Source organism: Nanorana parkeri, unplaced genomic scaffold (assembly GCF_000935625.1).
Source record: "Nanorana parkeri isolate BGI_ZX_2015 unplaced genomic scaffold, ASM93562v1 scaffold588, whole genome shotgun sequence".
Lineage (NCBI taxonomy): Eukaryota > Metazoa > Chordata > Amphibia > Anura > Dicroglossidae > Nanorana > Nanorana parkeri.
The window spans coordinates 567,108-567,620 of NW_017306856.1; the positions used below are offsets into that span (position 1 = coordinate 567,108).

The 513-nt window shown below is 50.5% G+C and overlaps 1 protein-coding gene across 1 annotated transcript in view; it reads left to right on the plus strand.

Moving 5' to 3' along the window:
* The window catches only part of NRBP2 (nuclear receptor binding protein 2), a 36,208-nt gene that overhangs the window by 3,087 nt on the left and 32,608 nt on the right, over positions 1-513 (plus strand). The window contains exon 2 of the mRNA XM_018562652.1: positions 209-310. Within this exon, the coding sequence (XP_018418154.1) occupies positions 209-310 (102 nt within the window). The remainder of the gene's footprint in view (positions 1-208; positions 311-513) is intronic.

The window sequence follows — 513 nt, forward strand, 5'->3', positions numbered from 1 at the left end:
CACATCGCAGTTCCCTTATTTGTATTCTGGGAGAGATCTCAGCTGTGTGTGATACATTGTTACATCCCCTCGTCATATAATAAACACTTCATATGTCACTCGGACTTCCACTTCACCCAAAACGCACATTTTGCTGCCTGTTCCTCTCTGTGTTCAGTGTTCTCAGCATCGTCTCTCCCCCCCACCCCCACCCCGAATCTCCTCGCAGGAAAAGATCCGCAACATGTTCCAGAATCTGATGGTCGTCGATCACCCCAATGTGGTGAAGTTACACAAGTACTGGATGGATGTGAAGGAATCCTCCGCACGGGTGAGAAAACGTAACAGTGCCCCTCTGTGACACGGAGAACCCCCCTTATATGTGGCACTGACAGTCTCTCCTGTGTATGTGGCACTGACAGTCTCTCCTGTGTATGTGGCACTGACAGTCTCTCCTGTGTATGTGGCACTGACAGTCTCTCCTGTGTATGTGGCACTGACAGTCTCTCCTGTGGATGTGGCACTGGAAGTCTC